Consider the following 26,886-nt stretch of genomic DNA (forward strand, 5'->3'; position numbering starts at 1 on the left):
TGAGATTTTCCAGCATTTTCTGTTTTTAAGTTTTTAAGTTAAGTTTATTTGTTAGTGTCACAAGTAGGTTTACATTAACGCTGCAATGAAGTTCTGTGAAAATCCCCTAGTCGCCACACTCTGGCGCCTGTTCGGGTACAGTGGGGGAGAATTTAGCATGGCCAATGCGCCTAACCAACACGTCTTTCAGACTGTGGGAGGAAACCGGAGCACCCGGAGGAAACCCACGCAGACACGAGGAGAACATGCAGAGTCCACATAGACAGTGCCCGAACCTGAGTCCCTGGCGCTGTGAAGCAGCAGTGCTAACCACTGTGCCACCGTGCCATCCTATTTTGTTTGTGAATTGACATTTCTGCCCTGGAAAAAAAGACTCTCGGCGCAAACCTGCCGGCAGTTCACGCCACCCACCTGCTGCAACGAAGTAGGAGAATTTGGCAGCCGGCCAAATCTCTGTTCACTGCAGCGAGATGGGAAAATCCTGTCGCAGTGAATGGTGATAAGAATCCGGCCTCCGACTATCCATGCCTCTCATAATTTTGTAAACTTCTATCAGCTCACCCCCTCGGCCTCCGACGTTTAGGCCTGACTATTTCGTTCAGCGCACTCTAAATTTCTGAAGTTGCGTTTACTTGTGGACCATTCACTCACGGTGACATCTTCAATGTAGCGGACAAGTCGCAAGCGATATTCCTCGTTCAGCTCTTTTAGATGGAGTTGCAACTGCGAGTTCTCAGCTTCAACCTCCTTTAGCTGACTCTGTGAACCCAGCAGCGCCTATTGAGGAGGATTGCAAAACAGAAAGGTCTTAGTAAGTGCTCTCGGTTTTAAAGAATCATAGAATCCTACAAGGCTAAAGGAGGCCATTCGGCCCATCGAGTCTGCACTGATCGCAATCCCACCAAGGCCCTATCCCATAACCCCGTGCATTTACCCTGGCTAATCCCTCTGGCACTAAGGGGCAATTTAGCATGGCCAATCCACCTAACCCTCACTTCTTTGGATTGTGGGATGAAACCGGAGCATCCGGAAGAAACCCACGCAGACATGGGAAGAATGTGCAAACTCCACACAAACAGTGACCCAAGACGGGAATCGAACCCGGGTCCGTGGTGCTGTGAGGCAGCAGTGGTAATCACTGTGCCACCATGCTGTCCCTAAGACATTACTAGGTGAAAGTTGTCTTCAGAGTTTGAACGTTTTTAAGAACTATATGAATCGATGCCTCACTAACCTGGTGGTGTTTTTTGAAGAAGTGACCAAAATGGTTGACGAAGGAAGGGCCGTGGATGTTGTCTATATGGACTTTAGTAAAGCGTTTGACAAAGTCCCTCATGGTAGGCTAGTGAAAAAGGTTGGATCCCATGGGATAAAGGGGGAGGTGGCTAGATGGGTGGAGAACTGGCTTGGTCATAGAAGACAGAGGGTGGTAGTGGAAGGGTCTTTTTCCGGCTGGAGGCCTGTGACTAGTGGTGTACCGCAGGGCTCTGTATTGGGACCTCTGCTGTTTGTGATTTATATAAATGATCTGGAAGAAGGAGTAACTGGGGTGATCAGTAAGTTTGCGGACGACACAAAACTGGCAGGACTTGCAGATAGTGAGGAACATTGTCAGAGGCTACAGAAGGATATAGATAGGCTGGAAATTTGGGCAAGGAAATGGCAGATGGAGTTCAATCCTGATAAATGCGAAGTGATGCATTTTGGTGGGAATAATGTAGGGAGGAGCTACACGATAAATGGAAGAACCATAAAGGGTGTAGAGACGCAGAGGGACCTGGGTGTGCAAGTCCACAGATCTTTGAAGGTGACGTCACAGGTGGAGAAGGTGGTGAAGAAGGCATATGGCATGCTTGCCTTTATAGGACGGGGCATAGAGTATAAGAGTTGGGGTCTGATGTTGCAGATGTATAGAACGTTGGTTCGGCCGCATTTGGAATACTGCGTCCAGTTCTGGTCGCCACACTACCAGAAGGACGTGGAGGCTTTGGAGAGAGTACAGAGGAGGTTTACCAGGATGTTGCCTGGTATGGAGGGGCTTGGTTATGAGGAGAGATTGGGGAAACTGGGGTTGTTCTCCTTGGAAAGACGGAGGATGAGGGTAGACTTAATAGAGGTGTATAAAATTATGAAAGGCATAGATAGGGAGAACGGTGGGAAGCTTTTCCCCGGGTCGGTGGTGACGTTCACGAGGGGTCATAGGTTCAAGGTGAAGGGGGGGAGGTTTAACACAGATATCAGAAGGACATATTTCACGCAGAGGGTCGTGGGGGCCTGGAATGTGTTGCCGGGCAAGGTGGTGGAGGCGGACACACTGGGAACGTTTAAGACTTATCTAGACAGCTATATGAACGGAGTGGGAATGGAGGGATACAAAAGAGTGGTCTAGTCTGGACCAGGGAGCGGCGCGGGCTAATTGTTCCTTGTTTCTCGTTTCAAGGCTTCATTCTATGATCATCTTGCTGGTGCCAGTACAGAGCGAGACTGCGGATAGTTGGGAACCTGTCTTGGGGGCAGGGAATTCATATGGTGTTCGTGGAAGTGGAAATGACTAGGGTTGGGAAGCATTTCCCGATCAGGGCCATTGTGATCTCCTGGACTCGTTTCGATCGCCTCAGGTGGTCGGAGAGGAATTTCCCAGATTTTTTTTCCCCATATTGGCCCTGGGGTTTTTCACTCTGGGTTTTCGCCTCTTCCTGGAGATCACATGGTCTGGAATGGGGGGGGTGGGGGTGAGTTAATAGGTTGTAATGAACAAAGCATCGTAGCTGTGAGGGACAGCTCGGTGGATAGGATATTGGTATGTAGATAGGCTGGAAAATTGGGCGGGGATCCTGGATTCAGGATTCAATCCTGGACCGGGGAGCGGCGCGGGCTTGGAGGGCCGAAGGGCCTGTTCCTGTGCTGTATTGTTCTTTGTTCTTGTTCTTTGATGGGGAAGAGACTCCACAGGATTTACTCATTGTAAAAACAGTCACTCACGAATGGATAGACAAATGAGAAGGGGCGGCACGGTGGCACAGCGATTAGCACTGCTGCCTCACAGCACCAGGGACCCGGGTTCAATTCCAGGCTTGGGTCACTGTCTGTGTGTAGTTTGCACATTTTTAAAAATTCATTTATGGGACAGGGGCGTAGCTGGCTGGCCAGCATTTATTGCCCATCTCTAGTTGCCCGAGGGCAGTTGAGAGTCAACCACATTGCTGTGGATCTGGAGTCACATGTGGGCCAGACCAGGCAAGGACGGCAGATTTCCTTCCCCAAAGGACATTAGTGAATCAGATGGGTTTTCCCGACAATGGACAATAGTCATCAGTAGATTCCTAATTCCAGATTTTTTTTATTTGCATTCAAATTCCACAATCTGCCGTGGCGGGATTCGAACCCGGGTCCCCAGAACATTAGCTGAGTTTCTGGATTAATATTCTAGAGATAATGATTGGTCAGAACATTGAATACAGGAGTTGGGACGTCTTGCTGAAGTTGTACAAGACATTGGTAAGGCCACACTTGGAACACTGTGTGCAATTCTGGTCACCCTATTATAGAAAGGATATTATTAAACTAGAAAGAGTGCAGAAAAGATTTACTAGGATGCTACCGGGACTTGATAGATTGAATTATAAGGAGAGGCTGAATAGACTGGGACTTTTTACTCTGGAGCGTAGGAGGCTGAGGGGTGACCTTATAGAGGTCTATAAAATAATGAGGGGCATAGACCTCATGGTAGATAGTCAATATCTTTTCCCAGAGGTAGGGGAGTCTAAAACTAGAGGGCATAGGTTTAAGGTGAGAGGGGAGAGATACAGAAGTGTCCAGAGGGGCAATTTTTTCACACAGAGGGTGGTGAGTGTCTGGAACAAGCTGCCAGAGGTAGTAGTAGAGGCAGGTACAATTTTACCTTTTAAAAAGCATTTAGATAGTTACATGGGTATGATGGGTACAGAGGGATATGGGCCAAATGCGGGCAACTGGGATTAGCTTACGGGTTTAAAAAAAAAATAAGGGCGGCATAGACAAGTTGGGCCGAAGGGCCTGTTTCTATGCTGTAAACCTCTATGACTCTTTGACTCTATAATACCACTGGGCCATCATTCTCCCCGTGTCTGCATGGGTTTCCTCTGGGTACTCTGGTTTCCTCTGGGTACTCCCACAGTCCAAAAATGTGCGAGTTAGGTTGATTGGCCATGCTAAATTGCTTCTTACTGTCAGGGGGATTAGTAGGGTAAGCATGTGGGGTTACAGGGATAGGGCCTGGGTGGGATTGTTGTCGGTGAAGGCTCGATGGACCAAATGGTCACTTTCTGCACTGTAGAGATTCAATTCTATGAAAACAATAAAATCCTTCTTAGCTGTAATATTTAGAAGGTTTTGGCTTCAATAAAAGGGCAGGATTCTGAATTGGATCTCAGTTGACAATTAGAGTCGGGGTTCATCTCAGAGTGAGTTTCCCAGCAGGAGTTGGGCTGTTTGTAAACAGGGGGGATAGAATTTTACAGCATAGAATTAGGCTGTTCATCCCAACCAAGATGATGCTGGGATGAATGTTCCACACGCCAGCCCTTCCCACCTTACTCCATCTGACCCGACCAACTTAACCTGCTTCCTTTCTCACTCATGTCCTTATCCAACTTCCCCTTAAATGCAGCCATATTAATAAACTCAACCGCACCCTGTGGTAGCAAGTTCCGCATTCTCACCACTCCAAGCAAAGAAGTTTCTCCCGAATTCCTCGTTGGGGAGGTGATGGCTCAGTGGCATTATCGCTAGACTATTAATCCAGAAACTTAGCTAATGTTCCTGGGTTCAATTCCCGGCTTGGGTCAATGACTGTGTGGAGTTTGCACATTCTCCCCGTGTCTTGTGGGTTTCCTCCCACAGTCCAAAAATGTGAAGGTTAGGTTAATTGGCCATGCTAAATTGCCCCTTAATGTCCTGGGATATGTAGGTTAGAGGGATTAGCGGGGTAAATATGTGGAGTTATGGGGAAAGGGCCTGGGTGGGATTGTCGTCGGTGCAGACTTGATGGGCCGAATGGCCTCCTTCTGCACTGTAGGGTTTCTATGATTTTATGATTCTGGGGACCCGGTCGAATCCCGCCACAGCAGATGGTGGAATTTGAATTCATTAAAAATTATCCGGAATTAAGAACCTACCAGTGACCATGAAACCATTGTTGGAAAAACCCATCTGGTTCACTTGTGTCCTTTAGGGAAGGAAATCTGCCATCCATACCTGGTCTGGCCTACATATGACCCCAAAGCCACAGCTTTGTGGTTGACTCTTAACTGCCCTCAGGCAACTAGGGATGGACAATAAATGTTGGCCAGCCAGCGACGCCCATGTCCCACAAATGAATAAAAAATAAATTATCAATGGGAGTGGCTAATTTACATTTAATGGCCTCTAGGTTTGGACTCCGCAAGTGAAACAGTTTCCTCTACGAACATTGTACAGTTCAAGGGCAATTATGGAAGGTTAGTAAATATTGGCCTTGGCAGCAATATAGTCCCATCCCAGGAACAATTTTAAAGAATTCTTTTTTAACTGTACATGGCCAATATTTGTTGGAATGACATTCTTGTCAGTCACGGAGATACCCATTGGCTAGATGGTTATGGATAATAGCACAATGTAAACTGGGGGAAATAGAATGTGGATATGACCTGGTGACGGTGAGTTATTTATGTTAGTCTCGGATACATGGTCAGCTTCGACTTGCACTGTGTTCCATGCATTGAGTATGACAGCATCCAGAAACGGATAGACGTTTCCAAAAGGTTAACTGGACAGGTGACCGTCCCGCCCCTTCCCACCGACATATTTTCAGAAAAGCCACATTTAACTATAGTATTGTCGAGTAATCTCACTTCTTACCACTGTTTGCTCTGCTAGTTTGTGTTGAGTGTTTCGAATAGCTCTTTTGGCCTCTTGAAGTTCTTTGCCCATCTTTACTCTAAAGTAGAGGTTTTAGACAGTAGTTATTACCAACTTATAGTGAAGTTATCATTTGCAACTAGTTCTAAAGCAGTGAACTAACAAAATCCTTCAGGGTTGGGTCACTGTCTGTGCGGAATCTGCACGTTCTCCCCATGTTTGCGTGGGTTTCCTCCCACAGTCCGAAAGACGTGCTGGTTAGGTGCACTGGACATGCTAAATTCTCCCTCGGTGTACCCGAACAGGCGCCGGAGTGTGGCAACTAGGGGATTTTCACAGTAACTTCATTGTAGTGTTAATGTAAGCCTACTTGTGACACTAATAAATAAACTTTAATTTTAACTTCATTCAGTGCTATGTAGTAGCACTTCTGGTGTCATCAAGACACTTCAGCCTTAATTGGGAACAAAAGGTATTTATTGATAAAGAGAAACTATCGACAGGGACTCGCAGCCTTAGGCTGCCTCGGAGCAGCCTGCCTGGGCTGCTCCAGTCCTTACATGCTTACTACGTGGCTACCAGATGTATTCTGCCCCAGAGAGGCTTCCACCCTCTGGGGTGATCACTCACTCCCAGTTCCCCTTGGTCCCTCAAGCCAGGTGACCCTCTTCTGCTGTGCTGTCTTAAAGAGACAGTCCCCACCATCGGTGTCTCTAAGTTTGAATGGAGTAATATCAAAACCAAGCTCAACCATACCATGAGATAATAATGGCACCACATTATAAAAAGATGAAGCAATAGCAGTCACAAGAACCATGGATGGCACTGCCATCTCACAGTGCCAGGGACCCGGGTTCAATTCTGGCCTTGGGAGACCTGTGTGGAGTCTGCACATTCTCCCTGTATCTCCATGGGTTTCCTCAGGGTGCTCTGGTTTCCTCCCACAGTCCAAAGGTCTGCAGGTTAGGTGGATTGACCATGTTAAATTGTGCTTTAGTGTCCAATGATGTGTCAGTTAGGTGGATTGGCAATGGTAAATTGTCCCTTAGTGTCCAAAGATGTGCAGGTTAGGTGGATTGACCATGCTAAATTGCCCCTTAGTGTCCCAAATGTGTAGGTTAGGAGGATTAACCATGGTAAATTGCTCCTTAGTGTCCAAAGGCGTGTAGGTTAGGTGCATAACCATGGTAAATTGCCCCTGAGTATCCAAAGGTGTGTAGGTTAGGTGGATCAGCCATGGTAAATTCATGGGGTACGGGGATGGGACGGAGGGGCTGGGCCGTAATCCCACATATTTACCCTGCTAATCCCCCTGACACGAAGGGACAATTTAAGCATGGCCAATCAACCTAACCCGCACATCTTTGGAGAGATCAAATCTACACCACAAATAACATGAGACTAACTGACCAATGTGTAAATAGACTGATCTCCACAGATCAGAAATGGATATAATAGCGGAATCCCCGTCAGTCTGAACGTGAGGCCATCATGGCTGCGCACTTACATTCGTCCCTCCATTGCAGTTTGCTGTTTTTCGTGGTTTTGCTTCATTAATTCGATTTGTTCCTTGATCTGATCCTGGTTACCTAGCAACTGAGACAAAAGCATCAATCTTCAACGAGATCCCAATTCCCACGCCAACATTTCAACAGATATTTTTCACCGTTTTCGAAAACAAAATGCTCCTCGTTTCTGTAAAACCTAACAGTCCCAGCGAAAATCCTGCTCTTATATTCCATGGGGGCGATTTTACCATTTTTTGTCTAAGTGCTGGGAGAGTTTCCGATCCATCTTTTGGGTGTGCTTTCAGGCCCCGCCATACTCTCCCTGCCAAATTCTGAGCAAGCCTGTTGCTCGCTGCAGAAGCCTATGTATGGGCGGGGCTTAATGCACCCGAAAGCCTGCAGAGGGAGCTAGTGCGCATGTGCAGGCCGCTGATGTTGCACATGCACATTAGCAGTAGTAGGGGTCTGACAGACGAAGAGAGGGCTGTCAGGCCCCTGCTACTGCAGGTAGCCTGAAGCAGCTCCCCCACTGCAATCGCAGAGGCCCGGGGCCCAAGATTGATTCCCCGCCGACTACCCCCGCCGCCCAGATCGATCACGGACCCCCTCCCTCCCTCCCTCATTCATCGATCGCGGCCCCGCTGCCCTCCGCCCACCGATCGCTGCACAGTGGCAGCGGGCCCCCTTTGCCCATTAGCCCCTCCCCCACTGGCCCCACCCCCACTGGCCCCTCCCCATTGGCCCCACCCCCCGGCACTGCCCGATGGGCATAGCGCAGTTGCCAGACGGACATTGTCCAGGTGCCAGGGTGGCACGGCCAGTCTGGCACTGCCCAAGGGGCACCCCCCCTTGCCCTCAGCCTCCCCGGGGGGGAGGGGGGGCGTGGGGGGAGGGTCTCAATGGCCTCCGGTTCCACTGGCGAGGCCAAGTTGATTTGCTCCCTGTTCATGGGGAGCGTGTCTATTCCCCACCGGTGAGAACCTTTCCCAGCGAGGTCATAAAGAAGGGGGGGGGGTTTGCGAATGATTGAGCTCCGGGCTCACTCAGCAGATGTCAGACACCATTTAAATAAATTTAAATACATTAACCTGCCTCTCGCCCATTTCCAGCGAGAGGCTGACCGTGCAGGAAATCCGGTGCTCGTAAAGTGGTCGTGAAAACCGGTGCCAATCACGCTAATCGCTTTACACCCCACTTTACCACCGCATCGCGCCCGCGATAGTGAAATTGCCTCCATGTCTTGGTTAATAAAGGCCAGTATCCCAGATGCCTTTTTAGCCACTTTAGCTACCCGTCCTGCTACCTTTAGGGACCTATGTATGTCTTTTGATTTGATTTGATTTATTATTGTCACATGTATACTGTGAAAAGTATTGTTTTTCGCACGGTACACAGACGGTACGTAGAGAAGGAAAGAAGAGGATGCAGTGTTATAGTCACAGTGTTGTAGTGTTACAGTCATAGCTACATTGTAGAGAAAGATCAACTTAATGCCACAACTTAAATCGGACGTTCATACAAAATTGGGACAAAGAAGAAGAAAAAATTCCACATCTTAACACCTTTCGATTAACACTTACATTTCTCTCAAATGTGCCACGGTCGGATTCTGAAAGAAACGCCTCTTCAGGCTTGATATAAACATAAAGACAAAATGATTAATGCGACTACAAAGTGTATTTCTTCAAAGCCCACTGACTGGCCTTGAATAATAACACTGAGGCATAACTGGGGGAGACGCGGGGTGCAGTGATAATGGCCCAGGCTGATGTCCTGGGAGCAAGGACTCAAATCCCACCATGGCCGCTGGAGGAATCTAAGCGCAATTAATAACATGTGGAATTAAAAGGCTTGTCTCAGCAGACCATGAAACCATTGTCGATTGTTGCAAAAAAATAACTATCTGGTTCACTAATATTCTTTAGGGAAGGAAATCTGCCATTCTTATTTGGTCAGGCCTACATGTGATTCCAAACCCACAACAATGTGGTTGACTCTTAAAAGCCCTCTGAAATGGAATGCAAGCCTCTCAATTCAAGGGCAATTAGAAATGGGCAACAAATTCTGGCACAAATTGCAAAAGGCTTTGGCTGAAATACAGAATCATACAGTGCAGAAGGAGGCCATACGGCCCAGCAAGTCTGCAACAACCACAATCCCACCCTGGCCCTATCCCCATAACCCCATGCATTTACCCTAGACTGTCCCTCTGACACTAAGGGGCAATTTAGCATGGCCAATCCACCTAACCCGTGGACAGAGAGAGGAAACCGAAGCACACGGAGGAAACACACGCAGACACGGGGAGAATGTGCAAACTCCACACAGTCACCCAAGCCGGGAATTGAACCCTGGTCCCCAGCAGTGCTAACCACTGTGTCACCGTGCCGCCCAATAGCTCATGTGGAACGTAACCGAATTGGAATTTTTGCAATCTTGCTGACAACAATTGATCAACATCACAATTGTGAACAATTCCGTTCTCCATATTATAAAAAACACAGAGGCAATGGAGGAGGTGCAATAACGATTCACCAGAATGATCCCAGAAGTGAGATGCTACACCTATCAGGAAAGATTGAACAGGCTTGGGCTCTTTTGTCTAGAAAAAAAGGCCAAGGGATGACCTGGACAGGGTCTTTAAGATTATGAAGGGCTACCACAATCACTAGCCTCAGTAGACCATCGCTAATCACTAGTAACCTGGTGTTGTGAGACTTCTTACTAGTATTGAAAATCATAGAAGTATTTTAGGGAATGCTGGGTGAGGGAGAAAGGAATAGGATATATGATTAAGGATAGATGGGGAAAGGTGGACAATGCTCAATGCGGTTAGCACTGCTGCCTCACAGCGCCAGGGACCCCGGTTCAATTCCGGCCTCGGGTCACTGTCTGTGTGGAGTTTACACGTTCTCCCTGTGTCTGTGTGGGTTTCCTTCGGGTACTCTGGTTTCCTCCCACACAATGTGTGGGTAAGGTTAATTAGACATGTTAAATTGCCCTTTAGTGTCAGGGGGATTAGCAGGGTAAATATGTGGGGATACGGGAATGGGGCCTGGGTGGGATTGTTGTCAGTGCAGGCTCGATGGGTCGAATGGCCTCCTTCTGTACTATAGGGATTCTATGCTCATATGAAGCAGTCTGGATAATGGCCCACTTCCACGTTGCAAATACTTTGTAATATTCATTTCCATACAATCATTGAATCCCTACAGTGCAGAAGGAGGTCATTCAGCCCATCGAGCCCGCACTGACAACAATCCCACACAGGGATTTACCCTGTCAATCCCCCGGCACTCAGGGGCAAATTTGCATGGCCAATCAACCTAATCCGCACATCTTTGGACTGTGGAAGGAAACCGGAGCACCCGGAGGAAACCCACGCAGACACGGGGAGAACATGCAGACTCCACACTGACAGTGACCCCAGGCCGGAATTGAACCCAGGACCTTGGTGCTGTGAGGCAGCAGTGCTAACCACTGTGCCAGCGTGCCGCCCAATGAGATTGAAACTTGCATAAAAACCTAGATCATTAGTTTAATAGCAATTGCTGTGTACGAGGCACTATTTTTGCAGTTGGGAAATAAAACAACAAAGGAAGGTAGTTCACAGCCAGAGGACACGTCAGCAGCCTAAGACAGGAGCAGGGTAACAGGGTCTCAAGATGCGGTCTGGAACCATGGGAGATGCATTGGCCATGCTAAATTCTCCCTCAGCATACCCGAACAAGTGCCAGAGTGTGGCAACTAAGGAAGGTTAGGTGGATTGGCAAAGCTAAATTTCCCCTTAATGTCCCAAGATGTGTAGATGAGATGGATTAGCCATGGTAAATACGTGGAGTTACAGGGATAAGGCGTGGAGAAAGTTTAAAATTTATTTATTAGTGTCACAAGTAGGTTTATATTAATACTGCAATGAAGTTACTGTGAAAATCCGCTAGCCAACACACTCCGGCGCCTGTTTGGGTACACGGAGGGAGAATTTAGCATGGTCAATGCACCTAACCAGGACATCTTTCGCACTGTGGAAAGAAACCGGACCACCCGGAGGAAACCCAGGCAGACACGGGGAGAACATGCGGACTCAACATAGACAGTGAGCCAAGCTGGGAATCGAACCCAGGTTCCTGGCGCTGTGAGGCAGCAGTGCTAACCACTGTGCCAAATGAGGAATGAGCTATAAATGCTGGCCTTGCCTGTGAAGCCCACATCCTGCAAATCAATAAATGGTGAGATAAAAGCAAAATACTGCGGATGCTGGAATCTGAAACAAAAACAGAAAATGCTGGAAAATCTCAGCAGGTCTGACAGCATCTGTGGAGAGAGAATAGAGCCAACGTTTCGAGTCTGGATGACCCTTCGTCAGATCTGAACTTCGTCAAGGAAAAGTCTCTGTGAGGGTTTCCTCCAGGTGCTCCGGTTTCCTCCCACAGTCCGAAAAATGTGGAGACATGAGTGCCGGAATCGGAGTGGACAAGGGGCGGACAATGGAAATGTCCACTGACCTCGGGCGGGAATTTCCGGTCTCGTTCGAGCGCGGCCTTAAGATCCCGCCCGAGCGCCCCGACGTCAATGGAGAGATTACCTTCACATTCTGGCAGCTGAGTCGGGCTACAAGATCCTTCACTCTGTTTAACTCAGTCGTGGCTTCATCATAAATCGCTCGGGACTTTGCATATTCATCCTGCTTCCTGCTCAGCGAGTTCTTAGAGTTGGCCAAATTCAGGAGTTCCAGACTCAGCTCATCATTCTTTGAAATCTGCCACAATATATGTATAAGAAAATAATCAGCCACATGACAGAGGGGTGGGGGGGGGGGGGGGGGGGGGAGAGAACAGAAGGTGTGGAAATGCAGCTGTAATGCCAGCTATGGCCAAATACTTAATTCACTTTGTTCTAAGAGATTAAGGATGCTCAGTTCAAATAAAGCAATACATCCAGTGAAACTCTAGTTAAAAGCAGTTAAAAACTGCAGAAGCTGGTATAGAAAAACTCAAGTTACAACAATTGTGGAAATTAAGTTGTGGCAAACAACTCTGTCAAGTAATGGAAAATGATTATTAGCCAAACAAGGCCTTCAGTCTGGCCTTCAGTGAGGCAAATGCTTACGCACTCAGGATAAGTGACTAAATCTAAAACCTTGTTCCATAAACACTGCATTCCAGGCTAGAATGAGTTACCATGACAATTACCAAATAGCAAGATATGGGGACATATTATGCTAATGAACGATAGGCAGGAGACAATTTTCTATTGGATGAGAAAGGGCAAAAGGCTATGCTATGATTGGTGGATGTGTATGCAAATGAAGGAAGAGAGAGTTGCTCATTTTTCATTGACTGTAATTAACTATAACGATTGTGTTTTTCTGTATGAATCAGCAGAACACTCTGCAATGCTTTACTCTGCTTTGTCATAGAAATCATAGAAACCGTATAGTGCAGAAGGAGGCCATTCGGCCCATTGAGTCTGCACCGACCACAATCCCACTCAGGCACTATTCCCGTAACCCAACATATTTACCCTGCTAATCCCCCTGACACTAAGGGTCAATTTAGCATGGCCAATCAACCTAACCCACACATCTTTCAGACTGTGGGAGGAAACCAGAGCACCCAGAGGAAATCCACGCAGACATGGGGGAGAATGTGCAGACTCTGCACACAGTGACCCAAGGCCGGAATTGAACCCGGGTCCCTGGTGCTGTAAAGGAGCAGTGCTAACCACTGTGCCACCGTGCCGCCCTGTGTGTTCTCATTTGTGCACAAGTTATTAAAGCTTGGAATTTGAGTACGCTGGGTTTAAGTGTTGTCTGTACCCAAGTAAAGTTTATTTATTAGTCACAAGTAGGCTAACATTAACACTGCAATGAAGTTACTGTGAAAATCCCCTAGCTGCCACACTCTGGCGCCTGTTCGGGTACACTGAGGGAGAATTTAGCATGGCCAATGCGCCTAACCAGCACGTCTTTCAGACTGTGGGAGGAAACCAGAGCACCCGGAGGAAACCCACGCAGACACTGCACACAGTGACCCAAGCCGGGAATCGAACCTGGGTCCCTGGCGCTGTGAGGCAGCAGTGCTAACCACTGTGGCACCGTGCCACCCCAAGTTGACTGCAGTTCAAGTGTTGTCTGTACCCAAAGTCTATGACAAAGGTCACACTCTCTATATCATCAAAACTTGCTTGTGATGAATCTTAATATGCATTTCAAAACAAAGATTGATTTTAAACTTGGATTGCCCAACTTTTGGATTTTTATCACATGTAATATTTTAAATACAGTAATTCTTTTAGAAGTTTATTTCTGCTATTTTTGGCCCTTTGCTCTCATTTAATATTTAAACTTTTTTGGACTTTAATTGAACTTTTCAACCTGCTTAATATTTTAACTGATGTTTTATAATTGCCCTATATTTTAGAACTTTCGCTCAGGTTTAAATATTTAAATAATATTTTTTAAATTCCCACTGGCCTATATCTGGACCTTTCCTCCTGTTTAATATTTAAACAAGTCCCTCCCCCATTCTCACGCCTCTTTATTGCCACTCCAGGGTCTGTCCTGAGTTTCCGACCATTTTTACGCCACTGATAGCGCCGGAGCCTCGGCCACAGATCCGACCTTGACCCGAGGCATGTGGTCGCCGGAGAATCGCCGGAACCAGAAGCTGCAGTCGCTTCTCCGCATCGTCTGGCTCTCCCGAAGGCGCATCCAGTCCAAGTCCCGGCGCAAGTGAGGCGGAAAGCGCAGCTCACTGTGCAACAGCAGCAGCCGGAGCAGTGCTTATCTGGGGAGCCCCCTGACCAAACAAGGAGATTACTCAATAATGAGCAACATGAACCACATTGCCTCAATATCTGATATGCCTGGGATCTTGTCTCTGTGCACTTGTACACTAGATTAGTCACTGCTCTGAAGGGAAATAATTCTTAACATCAAATCAACGCTGGGAACCTCTCAACAAGTTAAATAAAGTCTTTGATTTGATTTATTATTGTCAGATGTATTAGTATACAGTGAAAAGTATTCTTTCTTGTGCGCTATATAGACAAATACAGGCACGGTGGCACAGTGGTTAGCACTGCTGCCTCACAGAGCCAGGACCTGGGTCAATTCTAGCCTTGGTTCACTGTCTGTGTGGAGTCTGCACGTTCTCCCCGTGTCTGCGTGGGTTTCCTCCGGGTGCTCCGGTTTCCTCCCACAGTCCAAAGATGTGCGGGTTCGGTTGATTGGCTGTGCTAAATTGCCCCATAGTGTCAGGTGGATTAGCAGGGTAAATAATAAGTGGGGTTAAGGGGATAGGACCTGGGTGGGGGATTGTGGTCGGAGCAGACTCAATGGGCCAAATGGCCCCTTTCTGCACTGTAGGGATTCTATATGGACAAAGCATACTGTATATTTGATTTGATTTATTATTGTCACATGTATACAGTCAAAAGTATTGTTTCTTGTGCGCTATACAGACAAAACAGATACAGTGCGCTATACAGACAAAACAATACAGTCCAAAGATGTGCGGGTTAGGTTGATTGGCCAGGTTAAAAAATTGCCCCTTAGAGTCTTGGGATGTGTAGGTTAGAGGGATTAGTGGGTAAAATATGTGGGGGTAGGGCCTGGGTGGGATTGTGGTCGGTGCAGGCTCGATGGGCCGAATGGCCTCACTCTGCACTGTAGGGTTTCTATGATTTCTATGATTTCTAAAACATACCATTCGTAGAGGAGGAAACAAGAGAGTGCAGAATGTATCATGTGTACGGGGATGGCACAGTGGTTAGCACTGCTGCTTCATAGCGCCAGGGACCTGGGTTTGATTCATGGCTTGGGTCACTGTCTGTGTGGCGTTTGCACGTTCTCCCTATTTCTACATTGGTTTCCTCCGGGTGCTCCAGTTTCCTCCCACAGTCCAAAGATGTGCGGGTTAGGTGCATTGGCCATGCTAAATTGCCTCTTAGTGTTCTGGGATGCGTAAGTTAGAGGGATTAGTGGGATAAATATGTGGGGTTACGGGGATAAGGCCGAGGTGGAATTGTTGTTGATGCAGACGTGGTGGGCCAAATGGCCTCCTTCTGCACTGTAGGATTTCTATGATTCTATAGAGAAGGAAAGGAGAGAGTGCAGAATGCAGTCATAGAGGTTTACAGCTATGGAAACAGGCCCTTCAGCCCAACTTGTCCATGCCGTTTTTTTTTTTAAACCCCTGGATGAGAGGGGTGTGGAGGGATATGGTCCAAGTGCAGGTCAGTGGGACTAGGCAAAAAATGGTTCGGCACAGACAAGAAGTGCCAAAAGGCCTGTTTCTGAGCTGTAATTTTCTATGGTTCTATGGTTCTATAGTTCTAATCCCAATTGCCCGCATTTGGCCCATATCCCTCTATACCTATCGTACCCATGTAACTATCTAAATGCTTTTTAAAACACAAAATTGTATCAGCCTTTACTACTACCTCTGGCAGCTTGTTCCAGACACTCACCACCCTCTGTGTGAAAAAATTGCCCCTCTGGACACTTTTGTATCTCTCCCCTCTCACCTTAAACCTATGCCCTCTAGTTTTAGACTCCCCTACCTTTGGGAAAAGATATTGACTATCTACCTTGTCTATGCCCCTCATTATTTTATAGACCTCTATAAGGTCACCCCTCAGCCTCCTACGCTCCAGAGAAAAAAGTCCCAGTCTATCCAGCCTCTCCTTATAACTCAATCCACCAAGTCCCGGTAGCATCCTAGTAAATCTTTACTGCACTCTTTCTAGTTTAATAATATCCTTTCTATAATAGGGTGATCAGAATTGTACACAGTATTCCAAGTGTGGCCTTACCAATGTCTTGCACAACTTCAACAAGACGTCCCAACTCCTGTATTCAATGTTCTGACCGATGAAACCAAGCATGCCGAATGCCTTCTTCACCACTCTGTCCACCTGTGACTCCGCTTTCAAGAAGCTGTGAACATGCATCCCTAGATCTCTTTGTTCTGTAACTCTCCCCAATGCCCTACCATTAACTGGTTCAATCTACCAAAACGCATCACTTCGCATTTGTCTAAATTAAACTCCATCTGCCATTCGTCAGCCCACTGGCCCAATTGATCAAGATCCCATTGCAATTGGAGATAACTTTCTTCACTGTCCACTATGCCACCAATCTTGGTGTCATCTGCACACTTACTAACCATGCCCCCTATATTCTCATCCAAATCATTAATATAAATGACAAATAACAGTGGGCCCAGCACTGATCCCTGAGGCACACCGCTGGTCACAGGCCTCCAGTTTGAAAAACAACTCTCTACAACCACCCTCTGGCTTCTGTCAAGAAGCCAATTTTGTATCCATTTAGATACCTCGCCCTGGATCCCGTGAGATTTAACTTCATGCAACAACCTACCATGCGGTACCTTGTCAAAGGCCTTGCTAAAGTTCATATGACGTAATCGGGACAGCTGACCAGGCCTCTCCCACAATTCAGTGGGGCCCAGCCGCCATGTCTCCCAGTGTGACAGGTTACATTCAATCCAGCCCCCTATCTATTAATATAAAAATCCAGGTGGCAGCCCAGGGAACAAGCACAATGTTTTCTCACAGACTAACACAAGGTTATCCAGTTAATTCAATTATAGTGCACTCAACTAAAAATGATTTATCAAGTTCACCTGATGCAACAACACACAATAACAGCTCCACATTAACTTTATAATACTGGGGAATTCACAAGATGAACTAGTAGCACCGAGCAGCAGTGAACTGAGTGACCGTTCATTTTTTTTCTTTGAAACACTGCATAAAATGAAAGATTGATTCAGATGAAATTAGATTTAAGATCAGCACATTTTCTGCTAACACCATCAACATCTTGGGGGTTACCATTGACCAGGAACTGAACTGGACCAGCCATATAAATACTGTGGCTACAGGAGCAGGTCAGAGGCTGGGAATTCTGCAGTGAGGAACTCACCTCCTGACTCCCGAAAGCCTGTCCACAAAACACAACTCAGGAATGTGATGGAATTTTCACTTGGTGCCTGAATGAGTACAGTTCCAACAACACTCGTGAAACTGGGCACCATCTAAGACAAAGCAGCTTCTTGAATGGTACAGTGTGCACGTAACACCTTAAAAATTCACTCCCTTCACCGCCAATACACAGTGGTAGAAGTGTGTACTATACAGAGGATGCACTGGGGCAATCGGCAAGGCTCCTCCAACAGCACCTTCCAAACCTGCAACCTCTACCACTTAGTAGGACAGACAAGTGAAGCAGGCACATGGGAACGCCACCTCACACTCCCCCCTCCACCCCCGTCGCCCACTCTGCCGCTATCCGCCACCACCCCCACCCACCACCTGCAAGTTCGTCTCCAAGGAGCAGCTATTCCCCTTCGTTAAAAGGTCAGTCACGAGGGGACGCAGGTTCAAAGTGAGGGGCAGGAGGTTTTGGGGACGGGGGGGTGGAGGTGATGTGAGGAACTGACTTTGAATTAAATCGCCATTCTTCTGCTGTCGTTGGGTCAAGATTGTGGAACTCTCCCACAGCACTGTGGGGGTGCCTACACCACATGGACACTGCAATGGTTCAGGAAGGTAGTTCGTCCCCACCTTTGCAAGGATAGGTAGGGATGGGCAATAGATGTCACCTTCGTGAGCAATGCCCACATCCGAAGAGCAAACAAAACAATGCTAATTAATTTATAGAATGCTTTACTAGAATCACAGAATCATATAGCGCAGAAGAGGCCCTTCAGCCCATTGAGTCCGCACCGACACATTACAAACACATGAACTCCCACCTAATCCCATCTGCCAGCACTTGGCCCATAGCCCTGAATGTTCTGATGTGCCAAGTGCTCATCCAGGTACTTTTTAAAGGATGTGAGGCAGCCCGCCTCCACCACCCTCCCAGGCAGCACATTCTAGACCATCACCAACCTCTGGGTAAGAATATTTTTCCCCACTGTCCCCCCCACTTAAACCTCCTACCTCTCACCTTGAACCTATGTCCCCCTGTGACTGACCCTTCAACTAAGGGGAACGGCTGTTTCCTATTCACTTTGTCCATGTCTCCCGTAATCCGGTACACCTCGATCAGGTCGCCCCCTCAGTCTTCTCTGCTCCAACGAAAACACCCCAAGCCTATGCAACCTCTCTTCAATAACTTAAATGTTCCATCCCAGGCAACATCCTGGTGAATCTACTATATAAATAAGAAGCTGCCCAACCTGGGGAAGGACATATTGAAGATTATCAGAGGGGCTTTTGGTCTCTCTGAACCCAAACAGAATCTCTTGTTAACTTTACACCTCTCACCTCATCTTCGTGCTGTTTACTCAGGGTCATATAATTGCTCTTCAGGACAATGTATTCATCTGCCAACTCCTTACGGTTTTTCTCCACCGCCCTCAGACGATCCTTAGCCATCTGATATTCGTGCATGCATTTGTCCTTCTGCAGTTCGAGCTCCACTGTTCTGTTCTCCAGGAATAAAATCTGCAGCAAATAAAAGTGCAGCATGAGTGAAACTGAAAGAAAGGTGGGCAAGTCCTCCAGGGACCTCTTGAGTGGCACAATGGCGCAGTGGGAGGAGGCGCCCCTCAAGCTATAAGGCCCTGGTGACAGACTAGAGACCTGTTCCAGGAATTACTAGTTAGGGAAACAGATAAAAGTCCGCCTTAGTGTGCCGCTGGGTGTGGGAAGAGAATTGGAATTGGACACTGGACCATTACAAGTATTCACAAGTTTCACCAACACTTGAAAGGGTTTCTCATAGAATCCCTACAGTGCAGAAGGAGGCCATTTGGCCCATCGAATCTACATCGACCACAATCCCACCCAGGCTCTGTCCCCTTTGACCCCATCTATTTACCCTGCTAGTCCCCCTGACATGAAGGGACAATTTATCATGGCCAATCAACCTAACCCACACATCTTTGGACCGAGGGAGGAAACCAGAGCACCCAGAGGAAACCCACGCAGACACGGGGAGAATGTGCAGACCTCGCACAGACGGTGACCTGAGGTCGGAATTGAACCCGGGTCCCTGGTGCTGTGAGGCAGTGTATTCCAGACCATCACTACCTCTGGGTAAAAAGGTTTTCACATGGACATTTTTCTTCTCCCTTGGTTATGTATGTTCATAATTTTACACTCAATTTCCTGGTACAGTTACTCTGTTTGATGTTTATCCTTGGAACAAATTGATTTCCATTTCATTGGAAAGAATTCATTCGATAGCCAATTGTTTTCAGTATATTTTCCCTTCCATTTGCTGTACGTACATGATGAAAGAGCTCTGGCTGCCTATTCTCTCAACCATAAACCCCGGGAGAGAATTCCAGAGGGACTATTCATTAGCGGCCATGACTGGCGCTGAAAGTCGTAGGCCCCAAGCCTACTCTCATCAGAAAAACTAACACAAAGGCCGGATTTTTAACGGCACGCCTGCCCCGGAATTGGGGCGGGCGAGGCTCGTAGAACAGCATTCTCCCTTGGCCTCAGGCGGGATCTTACGAGCCTCGGGTGGGTGAGGTGGTAAAATTCCGGCAAAAGTCTCCATGGCAGGGGCTGCACACCTTGTTGCTAAGCAACAGGGAGAATTTCTTTCCTCCCACAGACTGTAGGCAAGGACCTCGAAGAAGGTGTTCAAACCTTTTATGAGTCAGTATTCAAGGAAACCTGGCTCGGGGATTTGTGAAGTTTATAATGTTTGTGTGAGTCAGAATTCTCAGTGACGTGGTTTTACTTCTTTTAAGAAGAAGGCTTACATTTCTATCGGGCCTTCACTACCTCAGGAGGGTGGCACAGAGGTTAGCACTGCTGCCTCACAGCGCCAGGGGCCCGGGTTCAATTCCCGGCTTGGGTCACTGTCTGTGTGGAGTCTGCACGTTCTCCCCGTGTCTGCGTGGGTTTCCTCCGGGTGCTCGGGTTTTCTCCCACATTCCGAAAGACGTGCTGGCTAGGTGCATTGGCCATGCTAAGTTCTCCCTCAGTGTACCCGAACAGGCGCCGGAGTGTGACAACTAGGGGATTCTCACAGTAACTTAATTGCCTACTTGTGACACTAATAAATAAATTTCCCAGAAAGCTCACAGCGAAATACTTTCCAAGTGCAGTGACTGTCAAGATGCAGCCGCCATTTTGCACAACCAGCAATGAAATGGTTAGTTAGTTATTCATTAGTGAACTCATTAACCTGATGCCTCATTGTGAAATAAATTCTCAAGGTTGAGAAAAAGCTGTGGATGTTCTGGAGCAGTACTATTCCCCTCACAAGCACTCCAGCTAAGATTTCTACTGGTAACAGTATGGTACCTTTAATAACAAAGGCTGCTCGGTCTTTTGGCTAAGATTAAGTGTGTCGGATTGAGCCCAAGATGAGGTGCAATGGCTTATTAGCACTGCTACCTCACAGAGCCAGGAACCCGGGTTCAATTCCAGCCTCGGGTCACTGTCTGTGTGGAGTTTGCACATTCTCCCCGCGTCTGCGTGGGTTTCCTCCGGGTGCTCCGGTTTCCTCCCACACTCCAAAGGTGTGTGGGTTAGGTTGATTGGCCATGATAAATTGCCCCGAGTGTCAGGGGGATTAGCAGGGTAAATGAAGGTTACAGGAATAGGGCCTGGGTGGGATTGTGGTCAGTACAGACTCGATGGGCTGAATGGCCTCCTTCTGCACTGTAGGGATTCTATGTTCTTGTCAGCTTGCATCTTGTTTGTCTCTCTTGTGAGGATCATGAATTAGATTCAATTGGAATTGGTTTTTGGAGCAAGCAAGGAGATGGATTAAGGCTCTGCCCAATCCACTGGCATGACTTTGTAACTTTAAAAACGGAGTGAGAACTTTTTTAAAAAAACAAGACTCGATTATGTTGTATTTCCCACAGCCTTGCATCTGGTCATCCTTGTTTCAATTCATTAGCTCCGTCTTTGATCACGTTGAACATTTTTAGGTTAAGAATTAAATATTAAACCCACTCAGTTCAGCCACTCATTTTATATAATCATAGAACATCCACAGTGCAGAAGGAGGCCATTCGGTCCATCAAGTTTGCACCGGCTCTTTGACAGAGCATCCCACCCAGGCCCTATTCCTGTAACTCCACACATTTACCCCGCTAATTCCCCTAACCTACACTTCTTGGGACACTTTGGGTCAATTTAGCACGGCCAACCCTCTAACCTGCACACTTTTGGAAACCGGAGCACCCAGAGGAAACCCACACAGAGACGGGGAGAATGTGCAGACTCCGCACAGACAGTGACCTAAGGCCGGAATTGAACCCAGGTCCCTGGCGCTGTGAGGCGGCAGTGCTAACCACCGTGCCACCCAAACATTTGGTTCCATTTGTTTTTTTCTCAGCTCACGTCTGTGCTTCTTCTCACCTCCTGAAGGCGTCGGTGCAGACTCGATGGACCGAATGGCCTCCTTCTGCACCATAGATATTCTATGGTTCTATGAAATGAACGGCTGTACTGAATGGGTTTAATGGCCTGTTTGATTCTTGACCTAACAGCAAACTCCGCACAGACAGTGACCCAAGGCCGGAATCGAACCCAGGTCCCTGGCGCCATGAAGCAGCGGTGCTAACCCCTGTGCTACCGTGCCGCCCCAGGCAAAACCAATGTTTGAGAAAGCTTCATCGTAACTTCTTTCCTCTGTATTCTGTTTAGAAAACTCAGAGGCTGGAATTTTACCGGCACGTGTGCCCCGATTCCGGGGCGAGGCTCGGAGAACCGCATTCTCCTTTGGCCTTGGGCGGGACCGTACGAACCTCGGGCGGACATGCCGGTAAAATTCCGCCCAATGTTTATTAAGTAATGCATTTATTATGTAATAAGCCTCAGCACTGCGTTCACAGTTTACATTTTTATCATCACACACCACTAATTACAAGTGTTAAAATAACAACCACACGGCTTGTGTTAAAGGCACGTACCTTATTCTTAAGCTCAAAGTTCTCCGCTTCATATTGTTCTCTGATCTTATTGGTCTGAATTTGCAGATCAATCAGGTCCTTAGAAATCTGAAATGTATAAGAGGTTTCTCTGAGGAAGAATCAACGAATTCATCTTAAAGTGGCAGGATGCCACAGTAAACAAAAATGCATCTTGAGTTTGTTTGCAAACTCCTGTGGCATTATCACTACACCAGCATCTCCCCATGGCTCTCCTTAGAACCTACCTGTTCAACCAAAGTTTTAGTCCTCTGACTTAACATCCTCTTCTGAGGCTCGGACAGATCAAACCCTGTTTGGTAACGCTCCTGTGGCACCTTGCGACATTTTGTTATGTTCGAGACGCTCTATAAATGTAGTTTGTTGTTGCGCTGAATCTCACCTTTAACTTTTCTTCCTCGCTGAACACTAGTTTGGAGGAGAGGTCGGTTTTCGAGCCCGCCATCTGTCCCATCTTTCCCTGCAGTTCCCCCAGTTTGGTGTACAGGCGTTCATTCTTATCCCGCAGCTGCACCTATAGGAATAGCGATGATACATCAAAGCATTGCAGTGAACACCAATTTCTGGTAAAGTACCATCCTGTCAGTAACTTAATACCACGCGGTGAAGGGCCTGAAAGCTGGTTTATTTGGGGAGGCGATGGCCTAGTGGTATTATCGCCAGACTGTTAATCCAGAAACTCAGCTCATGTTCTGGGGACCCGGGTTCGAATCCCACCACGGCAGATGGTGGAATTTGAATTCAACAAAAAAGATCTGGAATTAAGAATCTACTGATGACCATGAAACCATTGTCGATTGTTGGAAACACCCATCTGGTTCACTAATGTCCTTTAGGGAAGGAAATCTGCCGTCCTTACCTGGTCTGGCCTACATGTGACTCCAGAGCCAGAGCAATGTGGTTGACTCTCAGCTGCCCTCTGAACAAGGGCAACTAGGGATGGGCAATAAATGCTGACCAGCCTGTGACGCCCATGTCCCATGAATGAATAAAAATAAATTTGTCCACAGGTCACTTACTGTTTCTTAGTTCAGCATTTTTAGGATTTGCTAAAGCGGCATAGCAGCCATTTTGATGAATTCCCAAATGCTCTGTGCAAAATGTCACCCTGTTGGCTGTTGGGATTAGGTTCCATTGCTGGATTAAAAGCTGTTCCAAACAAAGGATTTAATGTTTTTGGCTAAGAGTTTGGCACAACCTCATATCCAATCTTGTTCACCGAGAGTAATGGCCCATCTCCACACCATGCTGACAAAAACCCTTTGGGTGCGATCTTAGTGGCTGGCCATGCCAGTCATAGAAATGATAGAAATCATAGAAACCCTACAGTGCAGAAAGAGGCCATTGGGCCCATCAAGTCTGCACCGACCACAATCCCACCCAGGCCCTACCCCCATATCCCTACACATTTAACCACTAATCCCTCTAACCTACGCATCTCAGGACACTAAGGGGCAACTTTAGCATGGCCAATCGACCTAACCCGCACATCTTTGGACTGTGAGAGGAAACCGGAGCACCCGGAGGAAACCCACGCAGATACGGGAAGAATGTGCAAACTCCACACAGACAGTGACTCAAGGCGGGAATCGAACCCAGGTCCCTGGAGCTGTGAAGCAGCAGTGCTAACCACTGTGCTACCGTGCCGCGATTGGCGTGCCAAGAGCGGGCGAGAAGCGGAAAACTGGGTCCGCGCCTTGTTTCTCGTCTCTCGGGATGTTGCCGGCCCTATTAGACCAGCATAGTCAGCCCCGTGGCCTTCCCGGGCATGAGGCTGATTTAAGTATTTATTACCTTTTTTAATATTATTAGTGAGCCCGAGATGCAATTGTTCAGAGTCTCTTGCCTTGCCACCTCACCGGTGATGGCCCTCACTGGGGAGGAGCTCGCATGGTCCCTGCGAATGAAGACCTGACATGATGGCCTTGCCAGTGGGACCAGAGACCATTGAAGCCCCCCAGCCGGTCGGCAGCAGGGGCGGGCTGTGCCCCTGGGGCAGTGCCAGCCTGGCACCCTGGCACTGCCCATCAGGCATTCTGGCACTGCTCACCAGGTACCCTAGCACTGCTCAGCGGGCACCTGGCAGTGCTGAGGGGGTGGGGCTTAAGAGGAGGTGGCAGCCTTGAAAGGGCAGCACAATGATGAGGGTGGGGCCATGATGTGGCAGGGCCAAGATGGGGAGGCAGGGGGTGTACTCTGCATCGGGGATCGGACGGGGCAGCAAGCGGCCGGTTGGGGGGGGTGGGGGGGGGGGCGGTGGATGGCGGGCAGAGGATCAGGACTAGTGACCAGCTGAGGGGGGTGGATCGGGGCAGTGATTGGTTGGGAGAGGTGGTATTGAGGCTCGCGATTGGCCGGGGAGGGGATTGGGGTCAGCAATCTGTTGGAGGGGGGTATCAGGGGCAGCTATTGGCCAGGGGGATGGAATCGGGGCCACACCCGGCTGGGATGCCGGGGGGGAGGGGCAATCAGGAGGGTGTGGGGAGTGATGTCCGAGGGGCAATTGGATGGTGGGGGGGGTGATGTCCAGTGGTGTCAGAAAGTGACAGATCTCTGCATCGGGGATCAGCCGGGGCACGATTGGCTGGGGTGGGGGGCAGGGGATCAGGACCAGCGATCATCCAGGAGGGGGGGTGGTATTGGGGCCAGTGCAATCAGAGCACATGAACAATAGCGCCTCGATAGCTCAGTAGCCAGCTTCCTGGTGTGAATAGGCTCTGCCCACTCCCCCTACTGGCGAGAATCACATTTTGCCTCATTTGTTTATTCTAACTGCCAGAAAATAGCGTCTGGGAGCTCACCCAAAAAATGGGTGCAATTCTCTCCCATTTCCATGCTCGTTTGGCACTTTTTTTTGGTAAGATTGCCCCCTTTGTATATTCAATACCAAGACAGCTCTTGGTAATTATAAAAACACACAAAAAGCATTCTACCCTGAGTGCTTTTCGTTTCTATATATCACTCTCATTCTCAATTCCTCCATGAGAGGAAACACCCTCTCGACATCCATCCTATCAATTGTATAAACAACGTTGGTTGGGGGGGGTGAACATTTGCCCAGATACTGGGGCACGGGGCGGGGGGAGAGTAGTGGGGGGAGAAGTTTGTTCCTCTTCAAAAATAATGTCATATGATCTCTTACATCCGAGACAACTTTGGATCTGGATTCATCGGCCGTTTACACCACACTTGGCGGCCAGCCAAACCTCCGTTCGCTGCAGCGGGATGGGAAAATCCCACCGGTGTGAATGGTGGTAAGATTCCGGCCATTGTATCCATTCCTCAGGTGTCAAGTGGGAAAAGGGTGGGATAGACATAACAACCAGCCAGAGGGAAACTAAACACAGGACCAAAGTCCACCACTACATTGTCTTTGAATATAGCTTCAAAATAGAATAAAAACAACTCCATTCTGACATGACTGAAATAAAACCCCCTTTTAAACATTTATTTAAAAACTCAAATACAAATTTGCATTTTCAAAAAAAATTTAGAAGTATGTTTTTTGATATTAATTTGGATAAATGTCACGGTTAGTTGGTGCAGGGATGTGCAGTCAAACCTGCTCCAATTCCTTGCACTCCACTGAAATATACATCCATTGACTCTGTCTACACTTCCCGCTGCCTCGGCAAAGCAGCCAGCATAATTAAGGGCACCACACACCCCGGACATTCTCTCTTCCACCTTCTTCCTTCGGGAAAAAGATACAAAAGTCTGAGGTCACAGACCAACCGACTCAAGAACAGCTTCTTTCCTGCTGCTGTCAGACTTTTGAATGGACCTACCTCGCATTAAGTTGATCTTTCTCTACACCCTAGCTATGACTGTAACACTACATTCTGCACTCTCTCCTTTCCTTCTCTATGAACGGTATGTTTTGTCTGTATAGCGCGCAAGAAACAATACTTTTCACTGTAAGTTAATACACGTGACAATAATAAATCAAATCAAATCAATATTCAAACCTCGGGCTCATCTCCACAATTTATTCGCTTACGTTCTCATTGTTGAGTCGCCGGATCTGATCCTTGAGCACGCTGACTTTCTCGCTGCCGCCCTTGGTGCCCATTCCCTCGGTAGGCGGGTGCTGCAGTGCCAGGATCCGCGCTCGGTACTGGATCACCAGCGACTGGAGTCAATGGGAAGACAGAGTCAGAGCAAGTCCCACACGCTCCCCCCACCCCCAACCACCCCCCCCCCCCACCCCCCACCCTCAGCACTGCAGGGTAAAGTTAGCTTGCAGCTTACAGGTGTGTTCTGAGTGTTGAGTAGCTGTGTTGCTATAAACAGTTTGTTGCTATTATTTCTCTGGTTGCTCTCTGTCCGACTGCCGGCAAACCATTCAAACTGATACAAACAGGGAGGTGGAGCTGACAGAATGGACGCAAAAGCTCTCGGTTACCATTGAGCAGCTGCCAGATAAATCTTGTGCGACCCAAACTGGATGTGGCTTAACTCTTTAATCAAATATTAAGGAGGAATTAGCAGTCAGTTGGGGGTCTGTTGCAAGGCTGTGTTAAGACCCAGGCCAAAGACACCAAGGTGTTTTGTGAAGT

The 26,886-nt window shown here is 47.9% G+C and overlaps 1 protein-coding gene across 1 annotated transcript in view; it reads right to left on the reverse strand.

Moving 5' to 3' along the window:
- The window catches only part of ccdc78 (coiled-coil domain containing 78), a 71,951-nt gene that overhangs the window by 23,297 nt on the left and 21,768 nt on the right, over window positions 1-26,886 (reverse strand). Inside the window, exons 5-13 of the mRNA XM_078240759.1 lie at window positions 26,328-26,459; window positions 22,710-22,841; window positions 22,310-22,396; window positions 18,687-18,866; window positions 11,971-12,144; window positions 8,966-9,016; window positions 7,385-7,473; window positions 5,878-5,956; window positions 652-777 (exon numbers count right to left, since the gene is read on the reverse strand). Of these exons, the coding sequence (XP_078096885.1) occupies window positions 652-777; window positions 5,878-5,956; window positions 7,385-7,473; window positions 8,966-9,016; window positions 11,971-12,144; window positions 18,687-18,866; window positions 22,310-22,396; window positions 22,710-22,841; window positions 26,328-26,459 (1,050 nt within the window). The remainder of the gene's footprint in view (window positions 1-651; window positions 778-5,877; window positions 5,957-7,384; window positions 7,474-8,965; window positions 9,017-11,970; window positions 12,145-18,686; window positions 18,867-22,309; window positions 22,397-22,709; window positions 22,842-26,327; window positions 26,460-26,886) is intronic.

Source organism: Mustelus asterias, chromosome 23, assembly GCF_964213995.1.
Source record: "Mustelus asterias chromosome 23, sMusAst1.hap1.1, whole genome shotgun sequence".
Lineage (NCBI taxonomy): Eukaryota > Metazoa > Chordata > Chondrichthyes > Carcharhiniformes > Triakidae > Mustelus > Mustelus asterias.